Source organism: Acanthisitta chloris, unplaced genomic scaffold (genome assembly GCF_000695815.1).
Source record: "Acanthisitta chloris isolate BGI_N310 unplaced genomic scaffold, ASM69581v1 scaffold2514, whole genome shotgun sequence".
NCBI classification, from domain to species: domain Eukaryota; kingdom Metazoa; phylum Chordata; class Aves; order Passeriformes; family Acanthisittidae; genus Acanthisitta; species Acanthisitta chloris.
Genome location: NW_008669662.1, coordinates 50,527 through 69,801, shown reverse-complemented (window position 1 = coordinate 69,801; position 19,275 = coordinate 50,527). Strand labels below are relative to the sequence as shown.

At 45.7% G+C, this 19,275-nt stretch overlaps 1 protein-coding gene across 1 annotated transcript in view; it reads right to left on the bottom strand.

Moving 5' to 3' along the window:
* Positions 1–306: 306 nt before the first annotated feature.
* The window catches only part of ADCK1 (aarF domain containing kinase 1), a gene marked incomplete at its 5' end in the record, with an annotated part of 66,804 nt that continues 47,835 nt past the window's right edge, over positions 307–19,275 (bottom strand). Inside the window, 5 exons of the mRNA XM_009073386.1 lie at positions 307–842; positions 2,279–2,472; positions 6,143–6,340; positions 6,579–6,728; positions 16,242–16,358. Of these exons, the coding sequence (XP_009071634.1) occupies positions 671–842; positions 2,279–2,472; positions 6,143–6,340; positions 6,579–6,728; positions 16,242–16,358 (831 nt within the window). The remainder of the gene's footprint in view (positions 843–2,278; positions 2,473–6,142; positions 6,341–6,578; positions 6,729–16,241; positions 16,359–19,275) is intronic.

Sequence of the window (19,275 nt, the reverse complement as noted above, 5' to 3'; positions counted from 1 at the left end):
CCCATTTTATCTGCAAGGAAACAGGCCAGGAAAAGTCAAAAAACATGGAGGCACTTGCTGACAGGACCGGAGACAAACCTCAGAAAGTTGGACTCCCAGTCCAACACTCTCACTTTTCCTAGTGCTGGGAGAGGAAGCCCTAGTGACAGCTTTCCACAAGGTCTTACTCCTTTGAGAAACTCTCTGCACACCTGAACAGAAAGCAGACTAAGGAGATTGCACAAACTAATACAAACACAACTGAAGTCTAAAGGGACCTACCACCTCTCTCCGAGGGTCTGAGAAACGTTTTGGGGCATTCTAGGGTGGGATTCCCTTAAATTCTGTAAGATTGCTTAAGAAAGAGGCAAGGAGAGGCATTTGCTTCCAGTGCACTCCCACTGGAATTTGAGCAGAACTAACCCAGCTCATATTGGGAAAGAAAGTACCCTGTCTTTCCTGACACAAGCTGTCCCACACCTCCTTTTCCTAAACTATGAAACAGTAGAGCTCTGGTACCAACTCAGCCTCTCACTGCCACAGAGGAAGCTAATGCTGCAAAAGGCAAGGACAGTGCAGCGTGTAATGTGGAGTAAGACCCAAAAATAGACAGAAACAGTCAGAAAGGCAAATGTGCTGTGGAGAGCAGAAGGGAGGGAGGGAGCACCCTGGCCTCTCCCACCAGTTCATGTCAGTATGTGGAATGGTGCATCCGTCTCAGGAGAGCAATGACCCAGTTCCCCAGCTGGGACCCCTTCAGCCACAGGAACAGTTCATACAAGTTGATCTGCCACAGGCTCAGGGCTTCTGTGAGTGAGATTTGGGCCCTCCTGTAAAGTGAGTGGCTCTTGCTCCTCTGGTACCTAGAATGAAAAAACAGTTGCATTAGATCCAGCAGGATACAGTCCAGCAGGAAGGAGGCCTGTCCTGCATCTTCAGTACAACTGACCCTCCCTGGGGGAAGGCAATATCCCATCTTTGGAGAGTCCCCAGGAAGCAAGGATTTTCTCCAAGTGGTGCTTCTGAGGAGCCGGGAAATGCCTTTCTAGAATGGATCTGTCAGAAGAGACAGCCAGCAGGCTGCTCCTTTGTGAGTTCCATTCTCTTCCCACTGTGTGTAGTGACCCTGGGTCATGGCAACCTCTGCTTCTGTGCCCAGCTTCACTTCAGCTAACAGGGACAGCTGCACACTCCTATAGCTTTTTCTGGCAGCAGACTTGTAAGAGTCCAGCAATCCTGACACACTGATTCCAGGAAAAGTATTTCTCCACCTTTCTTTAGAGGCAGAGGCTAATTGGGCTTCAAAGGTGCCTCACCAGCCAGAGACAGAACTGTTATTTCTTCTGCAAAGAGGAGGATCTGAGGCAGAGGTGCATTGACTCATAAGACTCATAGACGGAAATCACTTGCATGACTCCTGTTTCCCACTTTTAAACATCAGCCTGACCTTCAGAGTCAGCCCCAGCCCCTCTATCAGGCTGAAGAAACTGGCTGCAGTGAACTTGCAGATCTTTCCTACTGACAAATACTTCCCAATGGTGATACCTATGACGGGCAGGAAGCCACTTCCCCTCCTCTGGAAGGGCCAAATCCTAAACAATTACCCTAAGGCCTCCAACTCTATCTCTGTCCCCAGCCCCAGGGTAATAGATTTGTCCTCTGAAGGCTGATGGATGTGAGAACAGCACAGACAGAGCTTGAGACATGCAAATGAACACGTAGGACACGTGATAGTGAGGGGGAGAAATCCACACCTAAGCGTAAGAGGTCAAGGGGTCAAGTCAGAGCCTTGTCAGGACCACTGAGTGAGGGGTTCTAATAAGCCTTAATGGCTCTGACTGGTCTAGGACCAACCTCAACCCTCTACTCATAGGCCAGGAGGCCAAATTAATCTCAGGCCTGCACCTCCAGTCCCTGCCTGAGCTACCCAGGAAGAGTAATGGTCCCCAGCTCATGCTCTGCTGTGAAGCCCTCTTACCTAGACCTCAACTGACTTACTGACCTCTTAGCTTGACCTCAGCCCTGTCTTGTCACCATGGACCTGCCTGACAACCACTGAACCTGATCTACAGATTGACTTTGTTTTGTTCTTAGAGCTGCCCTGGCACCATGATGCTGCCTTATCATATGGACTTTTGATTGGCCTTCACTACCGTCTCAGGGTCTATCCTGCTCGCCTTGCTCAGCTGCTGTAGGACTGGCCTGCTGACCCTGAGATCCCCCTCGACTCCTGAACCACAGGGACAGTCAACCCCTGCTGCTCCATGTCTAGACTCTAGTGCCTGGAGAAGAGACTCACGTGGAAACGGCTCTGATGCAGCAGCGAGACATGTTGAGGAAGGAGCTGGCACTGGCCCGTGTGTGCAGGGCTGACTCAATCCCCCTTAACAAGTCATTGGTCTTCAGCAGCAGCAGCATCTGGCGGGGGACATTGTTGAGGAGCTGGGTGATCTGAGGCAAGTAAGTAGCAGCGTTGGACCGGATCTCCAAATCCTGTGGCCGGCCAGGTCATGTCAGGAAGAAAGGAGAGAGAAGCTGAGCGTGCATGGGAAATTCAGGTCCAGATGCAGCTGAGATTTGCCAGGAAGAGACTGTTTTTACAGACCATGACTCTAGGCCAGAAGCTAAAGACCTTTGTCCTGCTTCCCTGTAGACACCAGGCTGTCCCAGGTACTCACAGCACAGACACAGATGACTCTTGCCATACCCCACCTGCCCCTCAGTGAGAGAAGGCCCTGTCCCCTCACTGGCAGGATTAATAAAATCTCAGGAGCACATGCACCGACTGCTATCTCAGTTCTTGATCCCAGGCAGCCTGCAGCAACCATGTCTCATCACTGTCCTTGCAACCTTCTGTCTGAGTCTCACATCACAAGCCCCAAAAGTGGCAGAGCTTGAGGTAGCACAGGACTGCTCAGAAAGGTGGAAGTATGCTGCAAAGACAACCAGGCTGCTCCTTGTCTTGCTGTCCCATGCAACTGATGGCTCCATGCTATATTGACGAAGCTGTTTCCAAGGCCTAGTTTAGTCCTCTGTCCTCAACACAACTCAGCAGAGGTGAGAAAGCATTATGCAGTTAAGCATCATGCTAACCCGTAAGATCAAAACCTGTCAGACTGAGGGTCTGCCTAGACCTATCTCCTGTCTGATAGTGGCTGGTAGCAGATGCTTAAGGAAAGAGTATAAGTCCAAGGCAGATACAGGGTGATCCTTCATTGTCCCTGGTTCTCCAGCTTCCAACAAACACACAGCCCACCATAAGATCCCAGTGATAACTGATGGGCTACAGCCTGAGCCACTCAAGATGGGCTCTCCTCTTAACACGAGCCACCACAGCATGCAAGACAGCCAGCCCCACCTCTTCTGGCTGTTTTTAGATCTGAGAATTCCCTCACCATCCCAGTAAATGTAGCACAGTGTGGAAGAGCTGATCCCTTACGCATACCATGCCCCTACCTCTCCCTACAGAGGCCATGACATGAATCAGCAAATTCAAATAGAAGTCCCTGGAACATCTGAAATCTCCAAAATGCAGCAGGACACATGCAGAGGGCAGTAAATAACTTCTTACAGGAGGGAGGCTCCTTTGTTGGAAACGACAGCTCTAAAACCTTCTCTCCTCTGGAATGAAGGATGGCCTATATTTCATGATGTAGGACCTTACACTCACTCTTCGTGAACTTCAAACTTATTATAAAGGAACAGACCTGCACAAACTGAGTGTGCAAGGCATGATGGTCAGGGATGTATACAGCTCACATACCACCATGGTTGCTTTGCTGTCGACAAACAAATCTTTGTGTCCTCCTACCTCTGTCACTGACCAAGTATACAAAGCTTCAGCAAGAAGATGCTTAGCTCTCCTAAATGTTAAATGTTCTGTTCCATTATTTGTTGGCAGAAAATTCCTCCCTGATTATCTCTTATCCTTTATCCCAGCCATCAACATTGGAGAGCCTACTTTATTTTCCACACATAGGTTTTCTTTTCTATTTCTTTTTATTTTTAGCTCCAGCTGCTTGTCCACATCACAAAACAACCACATGATCTGTCACCAGAACTGTCATTTTCTGTCAAGGGCAAAGCCTGTGTGCAGAGGAAGAAATGAGCTATGCCACAGGACCTGAGAAAAGCCCCTTGGCTGCAGTTGCTGAGGTTGCTGCAGGATGCAGCAAAATGCATCATAAAATCAGATGAGACGAGGCTAGCAGCCACCCTGAGAGATCAGCTGCCTGGCCCTGGCTTAAGGCAGGAATAACTACACCTACAGCAATCCTCATACATTTGCCCAGCCTGCTCCTAAAACTCTCCAGTAACATGACTCAAAGCCTCCCCAGACCATATGCACTAGCGTTTCACTGTCTTTGCCATTAGATCTGGCTTTTCCCATATTTGACCCCAATCTCCTTAGCTGATTTTAAACCCATGACTTCTTGTCCTGTTTGCAGGACTCTAAGAGATTCAAAAATCAGTTCTACAGCTTTCCTCAACCCACCTTTTCTGGATTTTTTCTGCCCTAGCTTGCTCAGACTTACCTCATGCATCTGCTTGACCACCAGCCCTTGTAGATTCCTACTGGACTTGCTCCAGTTTCATCAAACCTTTCACAAGATGCAGTGTCCCAGACTGGGCACAGCACTACAGATAAGATTTTGTTTCAGGATGGTTGCTTCCTTGTCTCACAGGCTACTGTCATGTTGATACATCCTCAAGCACACTCTGTGGAGCTCTGTGCTGAAGGTACCTGCCTACACAGTGCTCAGCTCTTGCTGCTGATAAAATCTTTCAAATTCACCTCTAAAGTAAGGGCAAGCAGCAGCTCATTTCCTAATGCCACAGCAAATCTTCTCAGCTCCCCATTATCTGCTGCAGGATTATCTAGTTTCAGCATTAATTGTGTCATGTAGGCAAAGACAACAGAGATGGCTCCATACACGCAATTCAATTCAATGACGAAGTTCATTAGCACACACAGGGCACCACACAGCTGCAGCTACACCTCTGGCATAACCTTCACAAGCCAGTTGAGAATAAACATTGCTCACTAGCTCAGGCCTTGTAGTATTGGAGCCAGCTCTGTGCCAATTTACTTCGGTGTCTCTGAATTGTGGTAGCTCCAGAACTCACCAGATCAAGCACAGATCTTCTGGACAGTCACTATATTATTTCTGATATGCACAAAATTAACTTAGGAAGTTATCAAGTAGGAAGTAATCAAATTGCTGGTTGAGAGGGGTCCATTACCCAAGGTATCTGACCTACTCATTGCTACGGATAATGCAAGCCAGTGCAGCAAATTCTGCCACATCCGTCAAAATGAAGGAACTTCCAGAAGAGAATTTCACAGGACAATATTATAACAATACTTAAATGAAATTCATCCTCTCTACTACAGAAGTGTGCAGACAAAAGCAAACCATAGGATACAACATGCTTCTACCTACAGACACTAGTCGGCTGAATGAAATCACATCACTATGTATTACTCTCTGAGAACAGCACAGTTGGCAGGGGCTGCTGTTATTCCTAAGGTGATGTGTGTGTGTGTCAGGTGCATGAGGAGGCATGAGAAGGATCCCAGCATGTGGGGATATGAAAGGGTGGAGAATGTAAGTGGCAATTTCCTAGATTTGTAGAAATTGAGTTGACAGGATCTGCAGTTAAGCAACCTTGACTCCAAGTTAATAGGGTTTCTGATTGGGAGGTAATTTCCAAGGGTTTTTAGGAGTTTGTATCAGTGCTGATGGTCATTTACATGAATAGTGATAATGCATTATCCTTCTCATGTCTTCCCACTAAGCCTTTATGTCTCCTCTTCCTTATCCTAGCCTCCTTGATGGTACCCTGCACAGCTGGATTCAACATCTTTTTTTAAAAAGGCTGATCTGTAAATGTTTCCCCTGACAGAAATGGTGAACACTTGGACATTAAAATATTATACAAAATTTAAGCAGCCCATGACAAGTGAATTTGGGAAATTAAGTTCAGCCTGTATAAGAAGGAGCCCTGGCTTGTTCTACCTCAGCTATCAATGCAGAAAATGCTAGAGCTGCCAGGGGTTGCCCAGCATCACGGCAATATTAGTGGTGCAAGTGGTTTCAACGAAGAAAGGTATCTGAGGAGAAGGAAGGGCACACGTTAGGGAAGGACACACAGGACCTACCTCACTGGCTGAGACTGGTGACTGGTCAATGCCCCTGTTGACAGACTCCCAAGATCTGGCAGTCAGCATGCAGGCGAAGAGAGGGTACAAATCCCCTGCCCCGAGCCGTCGGCTGTACTTCTGCACCCTCTTCATATCGGCCTTGATCAGGGCCTGCCAAAGGCGGCAGTAGTTCATGCGGAATGACTCGCTCAGCACCTGGGGAGGGAGACGTGGCCTCCAGAAGCCCATACAGGACAGGAAACTGGGAGAAAAGTCTTGTGCCCCTTAGCTGTGCCCTATCCCCCATTTCAGAGTCAGAAAACATCCTTGGAAGGTTATAGGAGTAATAGGCAAAATGTGCTTAGAAGGGCAAGGCTACAGCTGAGTGTGCTCTTTCAGCCTGATGCCCACAGGCAGCTTCACAAGGCCCTACAAGCCCCTCATGGCTACATACCTGGTAGAGCCCATGGTCCAGGAGGATAATGTGTGCCTTGCCAGAGGCTGGGCATTTCTTCACGAGCACATTGCCTGGGTGTGGGTCACAGTGCACAAAGCCATTCACAAAGATCATTTCGCTGTAGATCTTCCCCAGGTTGCGAGATATCTGTGAGGAGACAGGAGATGGTCACACACTGCCACCCACAGCAGGGTGCCTGCCAGGGATGAGAGGCAGCAGCCATGTGCCAACCCTACAGGGAGCAAAGGTCTGTGCATGCCGATGTCCCCATGTAGAGCTCTTGCAGCTCCTCACGCTGACAGATGCGCAGGGTGGCTGCTGGCATCTACTGGTAGCGGGCTGGCTCAGGCCATTCAGGGAAGGATCCATGCAGGGAGCACTATAAGGTGTTCATGGGATCAGGGGTTATTTAAGGACACTTGTCTGGCATAAAATAAGAAAATAACTGTGGGTAAAAATGGGGTTTCTGATAATGAGGAGGAAAATGGGAGAGCAGATAGGGACAGACATGCATTCACAGGGAAGGCATGGAAATTGCTGCCGGAGTGGGTGAGACTGCCTGGAGGAAGACTAAGGTCTTTCCATCCATGGATGGCAGCAGGACCCAGTGGGGAAGGGGTGGGGGGAGACTCAGCCTGTCAGTCTGCTCACCAGAATGAACATGGATTCCCTCTTACCTCCCTCCATCACACTGTCCCCCACTTTCCCTCTTCTTTCCTCAGACCCATGCTAATCTGATTGGCAATGTCTGTGAAGATGAAGCAGCACAGAAAGGCTGTTTAAATCATCCTGTCACTGCTGTGTCCTTCCATGCTGCTGTTCCTTATCACCAAGAGATGTTATTAAAGTTAAAAACCTCCTAGGAGCAAGCAAATATCCCCAGGGCCTGGGATCAATCCCTTGCCATGCACTAACACAGCAGCCTTGCCCTGACATCCCACCACCAGGCCTCCCTGCCATCACAGAGCAGCACAGTGCTCCACAGCAGACTGCTGAACAAGCAATTAAAAGACAATCATTATAAATTATTCCAAGCATGTCTCCAGACACACTGTGTAAGCAGCAAACAGGCAGCTGTCCCCATAAGCAGAGGTGGTAGAAGAGGTAACAGGGATACTAATGACTGCTTGTCCTGCAGAAAACCAGACAGCCAGGGAAGGGCTTGCTTTACCCACCTCTGAGAAAAGTGTTCATTATCAGTAGTGCCCAAGTAACTACAAATGAGGACAAAACAAGAACCCTTCCTGCAGTACACCAACAGGGACAGGTAGAGGATCAGGTGAAACAATCATCTGTCCCTCACATGGGACCTGGAACAACTGCTGAGTCATGGAGAATGCTGGCTCCATGCTGAATCACCCACACAGACAGCACAGCACAGCACAGCCCTGGGATCTCCTGTAGTGCAGCTTCCCTAATGCCATGCAGGTGTTATTGCAAGTACTGAGAGGAGTGATGTTTCCCTTCTGAATCACCATCAGAGATCACTGGAGCCGTGAAGTGACCCTTATAGGTCTCCTAGATTGACAAGCTCTAAAATTCGACACAAGCAGGTGCTGTGATCTCCTAGAGGAGCTGAATAGCACCTGCTGACCATGCAAGGACAAGCCAGATAGTCTGTTTTAAGCCAGTCACTCATTCACACAGTGTCCCAGGGACCTGCACACCAGAAGGAATGGACTTGGACATTATGACTGATCATAGCATCAACCATGACACCGGTGCACACACTGAGTGAACCACATTTTGCCCTCCCTGCTTTAGCTCTTTGCCCTCCAGGGACCTGAAAGACCACAGAACTACTGAAGATGAGGACTTGGGGACAATCCAGAACACAACATGATGTCTCATACCCATTAAACACAAGTCCAGCCAAGGGCTAGCAGTTCTGCAAACCTGTTGGTTTGTCATGGCTGAAGGGGTTGTGCAATCTTCATCGTTGGATGTTTTAAAGTCTTCACTGGCTAACACCATAAGCAAGCTGGTCTGACCCCACAAATGATCCTGCCTCAGCAGGAGATTTGTTAGAAGACTTCCTGAGATCCTTTCCAATCTTAAATATCCTAGGATCCTACAAAAACACCTCTCACCAGGTTATCCATGCCACTCTCATAACAGCATCTTGTGATACAGCTGTGGGTCCAGGTGCAGAGAAGGTCTCCCCTATTGAGTCACTATCAGTAGACAGATCTGTGGTCACAGCCTTTTGCAGCCCATGATGCAACACAAAAGGTGCTTGGGATTCATCTCCCCATGAAAAGAGAGGGGTCACAGCCCTGTTCAGACCCACAGGCTGGGTCATGGGTACACGACGATTGTCACTGCAAGATTCTCATCCTCTCTCCTTTCCCTGTTGTGCTTATATTTACCTCTTCCCCAGCATACAACCCTGAGTATCTCCAGTAGCTAATTCACTGAACTACACTTTATGGCTTCTTTAAGACAAATGCAGATGAATGCATTCCGTATCATTTCATTAGCATACAGAAGATAAGTTACAGGGATTTATGAAATAAGCATATAAACAGTCTTTGGAAAAAAAATACCTAGTGTAAGAGGTGGAGCTATGCTGCACATTAAGTATTTTCACATATTTTGTCTGTTGGCATACCCCTAAAATAGGATACAAATTAAATTAAGATAGAAAGCACCAATACTGTAAAATTCTAAACAATAAAGGAAGGTTTTCTTTACACTCTAGGACTTAGAGTGCAATATGTGAATAGTGACCTATCATAATCCAGAAAAAAAAGAAGTTCATGCTTCTTGAGAAAAAGCTTAGGAAAAAAACACGAAACCTTTATATACATTAATTCTCCAATAACATGCCTTGTCACTACGGGCCCTTATTCCACCTTTATTGAGAAGACCACTGAATAAATAACATCTACAGTATTCACTTTGGAAGAATGTGGCTAGGTGAAATGAGAAAACAGATGTGTGAAAACCTCTGCTCAGAAGAAGGGAGGAATTCAGCATGCATTTAGGCTGTGTAAGACCTTGGGGTGAAGGTGCATCACAAATTAGACAAAAGGTTGCAATGATTTACAGAAACAAAGACCAAAGTTAACACACAGGCATTTTGTTATGACACAGGTCATCAGTCCTTTCCCTGTTTATCATCCAGCACAACGAGGTCTTTATCATTACCAGCATTCCCCAGCATTGTTCTGCACACTGTAAAGAAATAATAATCACCCTTGGAATCCTGCATTCACTTCCAGACACCTCATTAACAGTGAGATGCAGACTACACAGAGGGAGTTCAGAGAAAGCAAATAAATGAGCAGGATGCAGAGGCATTTACTTTGCTAAAAGATTAAAAGAGCTGAAGATTCCAAAGTTGGCTAAGGAATGGCAGAGGAGGTGCACTGCACTGATGTTAGAAGGTTTGACTGGCAAGGAAGCAGAAGCACTTGTAGCTATGATGTGCTACAAGAAATAGAACTGGGCAGAACGGAATGGGTGTAATCGTGAATGGTGTCATTTAGGCATAAGACATAAGCAGAAAAACTATGCTAGTCAGCAAGCAGAGCTGTGCTTGATATGTCAGGATGACATCAGGCTGTGGCTCTGGCTGGAGGCATGTTGCCAGAAGGTGTGTTATTGCCTAAAAGAAGTTCAATTTGCCTGTCTGTGCTGCAGCAGAACATGATCACTACAAGTCACCAAGCAAGCCTGTGGCCTCACCAGTCAATGCAAATAGCAACCTGCCATTGCCACATTATGTGACATGACCACGACACTGTCAGGCAAACTGCACGTTTTCAGCCCAATGTTTTCATTTGGAAAAAAAAATGGAGCTGAGGAATAAGCAGACTGCAGACAACAATCAAACAATGGAGTGGCAGATACATGTACAACAGCTGGACTTGGAGTAACTCTTTGCCCACCTAAGCACATGAAGTTCATTCTATGTACTCAATATGGCAAGGATGCTACACATCACAAACTATCCTACATGAGTTACAAGTCAATACTGAAGAAAATAAGAATGTAGTGAGGACATTAAGAGTTGTTACTGTACAGTACTACACAGTCTCTCTATAAACTGGTCAAGTTCGCTGGAAATATGTAAGACAGAAAGCATGACTTTGGAGGCTGTTCCAAAAATTTCCCCTTGAGATGGTCAGAACCTTACCCCTAAATCCCAGCCTAATTTTAATTATGTCCAGTTTAAATCATTTCCTTAGCTAGCATAATCCTAGAGTTTAACTAGTTCCATCCCTCTCCACTATTTACTACACCAATCAGATTATAATCAGCAGAAATACTGCCTCATTTCTACAGGATACTCCTTTACCTGGTGTGTCCTAGGAGTCAACCTGCCTTTTACACAGTCACACTGCAGAGGAAACACACTTACCCTGCGACTGACTAATATTCCAAACTCAATTCTGGTGTCAATTCCCTCTGATAAACTCCCAGTATATTTAAGAAATTATTCTTATTGGTTTTTAAGCACATGATTTCTCACTTGGTATTGCTCATTTTTATCCCCTTCTATCACTTCAGTCGTCAAGGTCAACAAGTGTTATTGATACTCTGGTCCTCTTCTACAATGACAGACATCCCAACTTGGTGTCATCAACAATCTCCTTCACACAGTACTGTCTGGTTTAAGGTCATCACTGATTTGTTGAATAAGTTCTGTTTGAAGAGCAAACCTCACAAAACTACACTATCGTAATTCCTCTCCACCGTTGCATCTATCAGTTTCTTCCCTACTTTGCAATTTCCCTACCAATCCCCACCTTTTCTAGTCAACAGACCCATATCCAGTGGACCAAAGACCTTAACAAGTACACCTACAGCATATCTGTCACCTAACTCAGCGGATCCCAGGCTGCAGTGTAGGTAGCAGCAGTGATACATTTCTTCTTGTATGTGTATACAGCCCAAATATGTTGCTGCCATCAGTTCTGAAAGCCTAGACAACCTGTCACCCCTGCATGATCCACTAGGAGGTACATTTGATGATCCCATATTATATTCCACCGCATATTGCCCCATAGCAGCACAGTCCTGGGCACACACCAGTTCATACACAATGTATGCAACTCTCCTCCTAACAAATCAGCACACCCAGCTGACAGAGTAATCTAATGGTAACAAAACACTGGAAAGTCTATCACAAATGAGTATTTTTAAAAACATCAATAAGCAATAATTTGCAAGAAACTTCTTGGAAAAGGAAGGATGCACACAAATCTGAGCCTCTGAGTACTCCTACAGTGAAAATATAGCACATATATCATGTTCATGGGTAGCTGCAATGTAACAAACCAGTCTGGGATATCTGGGGAAAGTCACTGATACTTTCCTGGACTTGTGAGCAAGTTGGAGTGGTCCTGGGTCCATGCCTCCAACCAACATGAAGAAAGAAACACAAAGAAAAAAATCTTGTGTCATGGTCATGTAGAGATGATCTCACTGCCTGCCCTGATACCTAAATCCCAGATGAAACTGCCTGATAGGGCATCATACCTTCCTGTCCCAACTCCATCTGTGACTGTCTCTTTAGATCAGGAGCAGATACTAGTCTCTGGCCTTAATTTGGCTGTAATATTTGCCAATTATTTTAAGAGATGGCGACACTAACTTCTATTGATCTCATTAAAAGTAAAGGTCGTTGTGCAGCTCATTTCTCAGGGCTCAATATTACCTCCTCCGGCCAAAATAATAGCATTGATTTTGGAACCTTAATCGAAGGTTAATTGGATTGAAGACTGTATTGGGTTTTTGCTTTCTTTCATTGTTGTTATTACAGCTATCATCTAAGGGTTTGCTTAATCCTGCTAGGGCAATTCTGCCCAATTAAACCAGTGTCAAATTAGCAAAGGGTGTGGATGGAGAATAGCCACAATTTGGTGCCTACTCTGCCCCTGCTCTGAAATGGCTCTTGTCCATAGCAGATTAGGATGGTCACACACAAGAGATCGGATTTCACGCTCTGTCCTCTGTGATCCCATTGTGAGGATCAAAACAGTGCTCTGTTATGCAGTACTATCACTATGCACTGATCTAGCATCACAGCAAGGTGATGTCTGCACACACGTGATGTCATTAAGATACAGGAATAGTTTTTAGGACTCCTGGAGTGCACTCCTAGCATCCCTCGTACTCTCTGTTGGGGACTGAGGAAATTATTTTCCTGCTCAATGCCCCATCTTCCATGGCATTTAAGTGGGGAGAAATATTCTGACTCACCCACTCAGGCAACTGAGAGACTAACTCGATAAGTTTGTTCAGATTCTCAAAAGGACACGGGTACAGAAGACCAGTCACTTTTTTTTAATTGTTTCTTGCATCTCTGTCAGACCCAAAATGGCCATGGGGATAATTTTCCCTTAGCTTTACACACAGTTGTATTTCCTTGGATTTAATGTAAAGCATCTTGCTGAGACTTAAGCAATTGACTGACAATGACGCTTGAGACTGACTTTCAGTAAGAAATAGGTTTGTGTGTAATTTAACTCTTTGACCTGGTGTCTTTGCACAGTTCAGAAGCTGAAAATGCTGGAGGTCACCGTCCTTGCTTACCAGTGCCTTGTGAATTTCTCTCAGCTTCAGACAAGATAAAATATAGAAGAATCTGCAAAGAAACCTCTCCTCAGACTAAATCAGCAAGTGCAAAGAGCAAGAATAGCCTTTTTCCCCAGAAACAGTGCTCTTCTCCATGCTCCGCTTCATATAACACTTGAGTGTTCTAAGCACAAACACTTGAGATGTGAGAGGTTTCCACACTTGCACTGACAAAGGGATCCCACCCTGGGAAATCCCACTTAAATTTTAGCAGCAACACAGCAGCAGCTCCTGGCTCTTGGCAGAAGGGTAAATCCCACATTGAAAGCATTTTTCAAGTTGCAGAGCTGTCAACCACAAGAAGGTAGCTGGGCTCTTTATCGAGCTAAGAGATACCGTTCCACTGCAGAACCCATTTAGTAACAGAAGGAAGCAAAAAGCCACAGTAGGATGGGGTGACAGATGGCAATAATTGCACACAGTAGCTCATCTTAAGTACCTTAGCTGTTTGCTTTCAATTCTCAGCTGGACAAAACACTTGCCTGACTTCTGAATCATCCACGGCTCATGACCAGGCTCTTAGTGAGCTGAAGTACATGGCATCGTTTCCTTTCCCTGACTCAAGTCCAAACCAGGGTGATCATGGGGACTCTCCACTTGGCTACCTTAGTTGGCTGGTTAGTTGGAGCCAATACAGCACATGCCACAAGTACATCTGTAAGCTCCACAGCTCCCATCGCCTGCTGATTCAGCAGCTTCTGCAGAGAAGGGCAGAGAATCCACAAGGAAGGACATGAAGGACCCATGCAGCAGACCAGAGATAATGTTAAGATTTGCACACAGACAAGGTCTCTCTAAATGAATTTGGTAAAATCAGAATGGGTGCAAAAGGAGCATTTGTGCCATTTGGGATTTTCTTTTTAAATCCATACTCTAAATAGCCTTGCTCCTTTCCTCCTGCATACCATATACTACAAACCTCTTGAGAGTCCCTCAAGTATATTTTTCCTCTCTTCTCTGCACTACCCACTTCTTCCAAATGTAACTTCCCAACCAAGACTGCAAATACTCTTGTGTTTTGAAACAGGAACAGCCCAGTTTCCAGGCACGCCCTTCTTAACCCTGCCATAGCCTGGTCTTCTCTAAAAATTCATGCCAGCTCATTTCTTGATAACTCCCCTCTCCAGATTTCCCTTTTACTGTCCATATCCTAGCTGCATGCTCCTCCTCAGCTACACTTGCACATGAATAAGTAACTGTTCCACAGGCAGATATTTCAGTGTTTGCACTTGTCTTTAGAAATCAAAGCCTTCTCTGATTAAATGCCATTACAATCCAGCACTTGGACGGATCCAGAGAGATTAATGTGCTTTTGGGCAGCTTTAATGATAATCCTGCTACAGACGGTATTAAGTAAATGTCAGTAACCTGGTTTGAAGGGAGCTTTCACCTCAGGGATCCTTTCCATTTAGAGGAGAGAGGCTCAGCTTGCTTTTCAAGGCTGCATTGTCACACAAGAGAAATCCTTCTTAGTGAAGACTCTTCTTCCTCCACCCAGTAAAACAAAACGGAGTAAGATGATAGAGGGATTGATAGATAAACAGATTGAGGTGATTTACAAGGAGCTAATGAAAAGCCAAAACCTGAAAGCCAAAACTGCTGTATATTATAAGCCATGTCATAGTTTTGAAACTAGTTGCCACCCCCTCCTCATGCTCCTTTCAGTGTCTGCTTGCTCCTTTTTGCTCACCTCACCACCATGCCATGCAGGCCTTTACCCAGGGCAACAACAGCAGCAGCTGATATTGGACCTTGGCCATATTTGTACCTATCTGCATCTTGCCAGAGAAGTCTGGGGTGTGCACTGCTCCCACCTCACCTTACTGTGGCCATAATAACAGACTTCATTCCCCATCACATGATTCTGACAGGCTCAGTATTCCCTCCTCTCAACTGCTGCCTTATTGGCAATCAGTACAAGTTAATCATTAATTTCAGGGGGTGAAGGGAGAAAAGGAAGAAAGAACAGCTCAATGCAGGCACTGAGAGTTTGCAGAAATTCAGTCCTCCCTTCTGAGCTGAGCAACATCTATACCCGACAGATGACCAGAAACCTCTGAGGCTTAAACTTTGTGGTAGTAGAAGTCTGTTGACAACTTTTTTTAAAATTACTTCTTAGCCATCCTTTAGAGACCAGCTCAGAATCAGGAAAACATGTGGTTTCACTGCTGCATGGAACCTGTTGTGCCAAGATGTCACAAGAGAACCTTCCCAAAGGCATGGATGCAGAAAAAAATGAACAGACATTTTCACCCTCAATCTCTCATATTGCAGGCAAAAGCTCTGCAAGTTAGAAAAACTGAAGTTAGCTGCTTCTCTACAACTTTGCTATTTCCAGCAGTTTGAGAAAATTCAAAGAAGCAACCAAAGTCCCACACAGCTACACTATGCTAGTTGCCTCAATCTCAGAATGGATCTGCTGTACAAGAACTGTGAGGAAGCCCATCTCAAAATCTGAATGTTGCTCAAGAGTCCTCCTGTTAATGCATCAAAACAAGCCTTTCTGAGTATGTCAAGATTTGAGGAATATCCACTCTTCTATCTGAGCATGTAGGATAGATTCAACTTCTGCCTTTATAGCAGAAGAAAAGGATAGAATAAACTCACTCAAAGAAATGACTCTCTCACATCTGAATGGTTGACTTGCCCAGATGAATAGAGCTGACCATGTTTTGCCACAGACAAAACCTGTTAAATCTCTCTTAATAGCAAAGTCTGTGAGTTAAAAACAATCAGAAGCTGAACTTAGTCCTTCAGGATAACAGGGACTGCCATCTTTGAACAATCCATGGGTGTCTGTAAGATAAGAGCATGGTCACCTTTCATAATGTCTCCTTGAAAATCTCTCTAGCTGTTCAGCCTGCAAGAGAGTGTTTCCCCAAGAGGGTTATGGATTTTTCCAAGACGCACAAGAGCAGAGATCTCTGAGACTGATCACTCCATTCACATCTGTATGTGCTTCTTCTTCTGCCCCATCCTGTCCTGTTAGCCTCCATTTTGCACCAAGGTCAGCTGATGGCAACATCAGTTTTGCTTTGCCCACCATGCCCAATTCAGGGGTGGCTGAGAAACTACCTCGTTGACATTGATGCCATTCCTCTCCATGTAGGCCTTGTCGTTCACCTGTCCCCCTTCCATAAACTCCATGAGAAGGACACGCCTTGTTGAGAGCTCCCAGTAGATCCTGGGGACCTGAAACACAAACAGATCAATTAGGTCAAGCAATAGGTTGGGAAAGGAAGGAGAATATATCACACACCACCCTGAAAGGAGTAAAAATTGAAGCAGCTGACGTGAGGATTTGGGTTTTTTGACAAGCACAACAGAGGTAATTCCATCTACTGGCCTCTTCCCCAGGACAGCAGCAATGTGTACAAGGACAACACACCAATTCAACGACAGCAGGATGTGTCCTTATGCCACATTTCTGGCCACGCTGTACAAGATTTTGACCAGCTCCCACTCCCAGTGATGTCTGACAGCTCTCTTACCTGCACTGCAGCTCCTCTAGCTGGGCTGTTTAACTAGTACCTATTGCAAGTTTCTGAATCATCCGTTCAATTCCTTTTAACAGGAACTGCATCTTGTTTGCTACGCACAGGGTCCACTTATGCAGCTTTAAAAATTATAAGCCATCGTCATAAATTGTATCTCCGCAGTGCCCCTTGGAACACAGATGCCTTTGAGCTGACAAACCCTGCATACTTAGACCATCTGCAACTGAACTGGGAAAAAAATTAAGTGTCACAAATAAGGGACTTGTCACAGAAACCCTGGGAGACCCTTCACTATCTTATTGCCAATGTGACACCATAATGAGTGTAGAATGTCAAAGCACTTTTCATTCAATCTGCAGTAAATCAAGCTGAGGGAGGTACCAGTAAGAGGACTGGTGTCATCCAGGGAGGCAGTGACGCAAGTGTCACTCATGCTGGCTCCCCCTTTTCTAGTCTCTCTCTCCAGACAAATTTTTTCCATGCTGAAGTCCCTGTTGTCAAGAGACCTGTTTCTGAAGTTCCCTTTGGATATTCCTCACATCACTGTGCTGACCAAACCCCCAATCTTTCCAGACTTGCCTTTGCACATGAGTGAAGCCACAAAAGTACATTTTACCAAAGATATAAAGGAGATCCAACCATTCCCATTGCTGTGCCCCAGAACAGAGACACACATTTTGGAATATGCAAATAGCAAGCCAGCTGTGCAGCCCCCTCTCCTCACCCTCCTGATTCAGCTGTGGACTCATGGCAAGCCCCTTGGGGCAGGACAGGAAGAGGTAAGAGACGTTGTCCATCTAGTGTGACCAAAGCCAAGAGAATCAGCCAGGCCACTGCAGCTCATGGTAGCTCCGGAACAAGCAGCATTTGTTGCTTCTTACTACTGACAATGTCTCAGTCCCTCCACATTGTCTATCCATGGGAAGAAACTACCTGGTTACTCCACTGTGCTTGTCCCAGAGAGACCACTTCTACTTTACCACGTGTGTAGCACTTTAGATCAAAGGCTCCTTTGCTCAGCAATGCCCCTCAGTCTCACGTCCAAAACTCCTGGCATACTTTGCATGTGAACCTTGCCCAGAGTTTGATGCCAGAGAACCACTAGGAGCAAGGGGGATTCAGTTACTCACTGCCTTCCCAGCTTACCTGGAGGTCTATTCTTTTCAGTTAGACTGGTGAGAAAGCCAGCCAACTCCAAAACTAACAATTTCCCAGCCCATCTAGCTCACTGATCCCTGTTGCCTTGGATCACTCAGGTGACACTCATTTTTGTTTCAGGATTTACACAGGCAAGTCAGTGGGCTTCTAAAGCACTATCCATGCTCTCAGAGATGCCTCTCTCAATCACAGCCAAATTCTTCCATCATTTTTTTAATTACTCACAGATGTTTGGCTGTAATGCTAGTGTGTGGAAATAATTTATCTCTGGCTTTAAAAGCTCAAACAGGTTCAAAGCACAAAATCTACTTCTCAGCTTTCTAGCGTGTTTAGGAAAATTAATGATACAGGAGCCCAATTCTTCTGCTGCTTTTGGGTGATGAACACGTCTCTGAATTGGCAGGTCAGACGGGAGGATCCATTATTTATCCATCTCAAGCCATTTGTTATTGTTACACATATTGATATCATGATAGCTCCTTAACCCAGCAAGAAGGTGATTGGCCGTCTCCATGGGGATTTACTTCACAGTCTCCTAGTTACAGCTACAACGGATACAGCTCTCCAAGGTGCATCACTTCTGATAAGCGTCCACTCAGCAAAACCATTGGCCTTTGGCCTTCCAGAGCCCTGGTGGCTTTTACCTACCTGTGTCTATGGGACTGCTGCCACCGTCCTCCAAAAGGACTGCCCCAAACCTGGAGTGAGGCAACAAGGAATTACAGCCCTTGCATGGAGGAAGCAAGGAAAAATGGATACATCAGCCTGTAAAGTCTAACAAAAACTCACCTCATTTCAGATCTCTGTCACTTCTACCTTGGGACTTCTGCATAAATAGGAGGTGAAAACCTCATTTTGATGCATATGCAGGAGAGTCCAAAGGAGGATGCATTTTTTGCTGCCTTTGTGTATGTGCAAATGCAGTTACACCAGTGACTGTGCCCAGAGCACTATGTGTGTATGACCATGCTTGTGTGTTTCCAGAAAGCACACACTGGGGGCTTGTGCCTCTTGTATGTCAGCAAAGCTTTCTGAAACGTGTGAGTTTGAACATGGGAGCTTATGTCTTTCAAAGAATGAGATGTGTACATGCCTGGTTGTACTTGAGACATTTGTCAGTGACCTTCAGCAGTGTGTAGCAGGGGAGGTGGGGTAAGAGTGTCAGTGGAGAAGAGCACACATGGGTGAACTTGAGTTTGTGTATGAAGGTAATATGAATGCATTAGCCATGGATGTGTATGAAGGATGTATGCCCAGTTCTAGAGTGAGAATATGCTTTTGTGCAGTAGGAAGGACTCATGTCAACATGCTTCTTCCTGAGATACACGGTGTCCCAAATATTACTTGACATCCTCAGCTTCAGTCTAGCTTTTCTGTTCTATGTCCATTTCTTGCCCTCAGCTGAGAAAAAGCCCAAGTAAAGGTACCATCAAATGGCTCAGCAAAAACCAGCA